This window comes from Otolemur garnettii, unplaced genomic scaffold (genome assembly GCF_000181295.1).
Source record: "Otolemur garnettii isolate 467f Iridium unplaced genomic scaffold, OtoGar3 scaffold00025, whole genome shotgun sequence".
NCBI classification, from domain to species: domain Eukaryota; kingdom Metazoa; phylum Chordata; class Mammalia; order Primates; family Galagidae; genus Otolemur; species Otolemur garnettii.
The window spans coordinates 10,763,186-10,766,098 of NW_003852420.1; the positions used below are offsets into that span (position 1 = coordinate 10,763,186).

General features: G+C 46.2%; 1 protein-coding gene across 1 annotated transcript in view; it reads left to right on the plus strand.

The window, feature by feature from the left end:
- Nucleotides 1-2,913, plus strand: part of SLC23A2 (solute carrier family 23 member 2) — a 138,415-nt gene that overhangs the window by 117,799 nt on the left and 17,703 nt on the right. The window contains exon 12 of the mRNA XM_003788033.3: nt 1,411-1,558. Coding sequence (XP_003788081.1) covers nt 1,411-1,558 — 148 coding nt within the window. The remainder of the gene's footprint in view (nt 1-1,410; nt 1,559-2,913) is intronic.

Genomic DNA, 2,913 nt, shown 5'->3' on the forward strand with positions numbered 1-2,913 from the left:
TCCTCAGCCAGACCACCATCCTCACCTCCTCCTCCAGCCCATCCTCAGCCAGACCGCCATCCTCACCTCCTCCAGCCCATCCTTAGCCAGGCCACCGTCCTCACCACCTCCTCCAGTTGTCCTCCTTTCCTGACTGACTTTTTCACCTGTGCACCTGCTGACCCAGTGTTCATTTGAAGTCACGCCATTACACTTTCCCTGGGTCTTTGAATATCTCGTTTGCCAGGCTACTCTGCTGGCTTCTGCATGAGAGACTGTTTTTCCCATCTTTGTTTTTCCACCATGCTTTATACTTGGTGTATTATACTTGGTGGTTCAAGGGAAGAAGGGCTGGCTACTTGATCAAAGGAGGCTATTCATCCTAATGCTCAAAAAACCCATCCTTTTTTTTTTTTATTAAATAAGATCTATGGCTCTAAAGTCCAAATAGATGTATGTTTAAAGAAAAAAAATATGTAATGAAGATTTAAATCCAGATACTCAAAATGAAAGTACAGTGCGGGATCTCTTTGTTTTCTTTAATGAAACTATTTAATTTTATACACCATGGTTTATGATTTACTTTAAAAGTAAGCTTCTGGCTTGGTGCCTGTGGCTCAAGCGGCTAAGGTGCCAGCCACATACACCTGAGCTGGTGGGTTTGAATCCTGGGCCTGCCAAACAACAATGACGGCTGCAACCAAAAAATAGCTGGGCGCTGTGGCAGGCACCTATAGGCCCAGCTACTTGGGCGGCCGAGGCAGGAGAATCACTTAAGCCCAGGAGTTGGAGGTTGCTGTGAGCTATGGTGCACCACACTATACTGAGGGCGACAGCTTGAGGTTCTGTCTCAAAAAAAAAAAACAAAAAACAAAAACAAAAACAAAAAAGTAAGGTTCTGGTATTAGAGAAGGGCTGTACCTGTTTGTGGATACTTAACTGTGGGCAGTTTAACTTTAGCTGGTGATTTTTTTTTTTTAACTGCTTTTGCATTTGATGCTATTCCCTGGGCAAGATCACTGTTACTTGGTCTCACACTCTGTACAGCAATGCTATAAGTTCCTCTAATATAAAGGTCTATTCTGGCCCAGCAATAGACAGGGAGCAGGCCTCTCTAGGAGATACCGAGCTGGACTCTGAAGTATGAACAGCAGCCACCTCTTCCAGCCAAGAGGCTGCTGCTTTTAAGTAAGGTCACAGAGCAGATCTGTCCTTGTTATGAGCCGTCTTCACCTGATGCAGTTAATTATCCTGGGGTCTGGTACATTAATGATTCAGATTTAAAAATAAACAATTTCCACAAGCCTCACGATCTGAGTGGGTCTTATAGAGTCCTCCCGCTTTCAGAATGACTTCAGAATGACTGGTAACTGGCCCTGGTGGCTTGTGCCTACCCCTCTAGGAGCATTCACAGTGGTTTTCCTCCCTCAGTTCAGTGGGGACTGCCCACCGTGTCCGCGGCTGGTGTCATTGGCATGCTCAGTGCAGTTGTGGCCAGCATCATTGAGTCCATCGGTGACTACTACGCCTGTGCGAGGCTGTCCTGTGCCCCTCCGCCTCCCATCCACGCCATAAACAGGTACGTGTCCTGGGCCCAGCGCCTTGTTACTTTGCTCTAGGTTTCATGGACCCCGAGGACAAAACCAACAGTTTTAGCGTGAAGGCAGCTGCACAGCAGGACCATTTTGTGGCTGTTTGCCTTTGGACACGCCGTTGCCCCTGTTCACTTTCATTGTCCTTGTTCTGACACAATAGAATTCCCACTCTTCCTTCTTCACTCATAGTGACAGTCAAGTACGAGCCTCTTTGTGTCCCTCACCTCAACTCCTCAGAACAAATACCAGGCATCGCCGTTATTCTTTGCTTGGTTCTCTGCCATTAGAGAGAGAGAGAGAGATGTTTTTTATGTGTGTTGTTTATTTTTATATGTATGCATATATAAAATTATGTATAATGTCTACTTTGATTTTCTATTGTCTTATTTTTCCAAATGTTCTTTTTTTCCACATAAACTAAAATTTTAGATTCTTGTCTGTTCACTGTAGGGTTATTTTTGTCTTCTTTTTTGTAAAAAGATGGGGTCTCACTGTGTTACCCAGGCTCTAACGCAGCAGCTGTGGACGAGTCACCATCATAGCGCATGCAGCCTGGAACTCCTGGGCTTCAGCGTCCTCCCTCCTCAGCCTTCTGGGCAGGACTCAGCTTGAGCCACCACACCCAGCTATCCAGGGTTATTTCTGAGTTGCAAAAATAACCTATTTTCCTTCAGTATTCTACCATCCCATCTTGGCTGCCGCAGTCAGAAAGCACAAGAACACTTTTTCCTCACATCTCTAGTGGAAACCTTAGCAGCAGACAGTAACTGCTTCAGGTTCATCACGTAGATGTGTTCCAGTTGTTGCCAAGCTGTTCACAGTTACAGCGCATACAAATAGGAAGAGGAAGAGGAGGAATAAGTGAAATCTGTAGGAGCTAGAGCAGCATTCTCAACCTGCGGGTCGTGACCCCTTTGTAACAATGAAAATACATCGTGGCATTAGGAAGGTTGAGAAGCACTGATCTAGAGGTTTATGAGCTCAAACCATTTGGTCTTTAGCTTCTGGAAGTTGATAGGGAACTGACCTTGAGGAGGCTACAGAGAAAAGCAAGTAGTCCAGACCACCACCAGATCCCAGCCAGCTGCTGCATCTGCAGAGGGGATGGATGGTGGTGTGTGATGCAGTCAGCGGGCTGGTGTTGGCAGGTCTGTCGAAGTTTTCAGTCCTGGTTTCTCCATCTTTCTCTAATAGAGCTTTTCCACGTGAACCAAAACCCATATATAAACCCCTATATAAAAAAAAATCAGGCTCAGCGCCTATAGCTCAACCGGCTAAGGCGCCAGCCACGTACACCTAAGGTGGCGGGTTCGAATCCCCAGCCCGGACCCGCCAAACA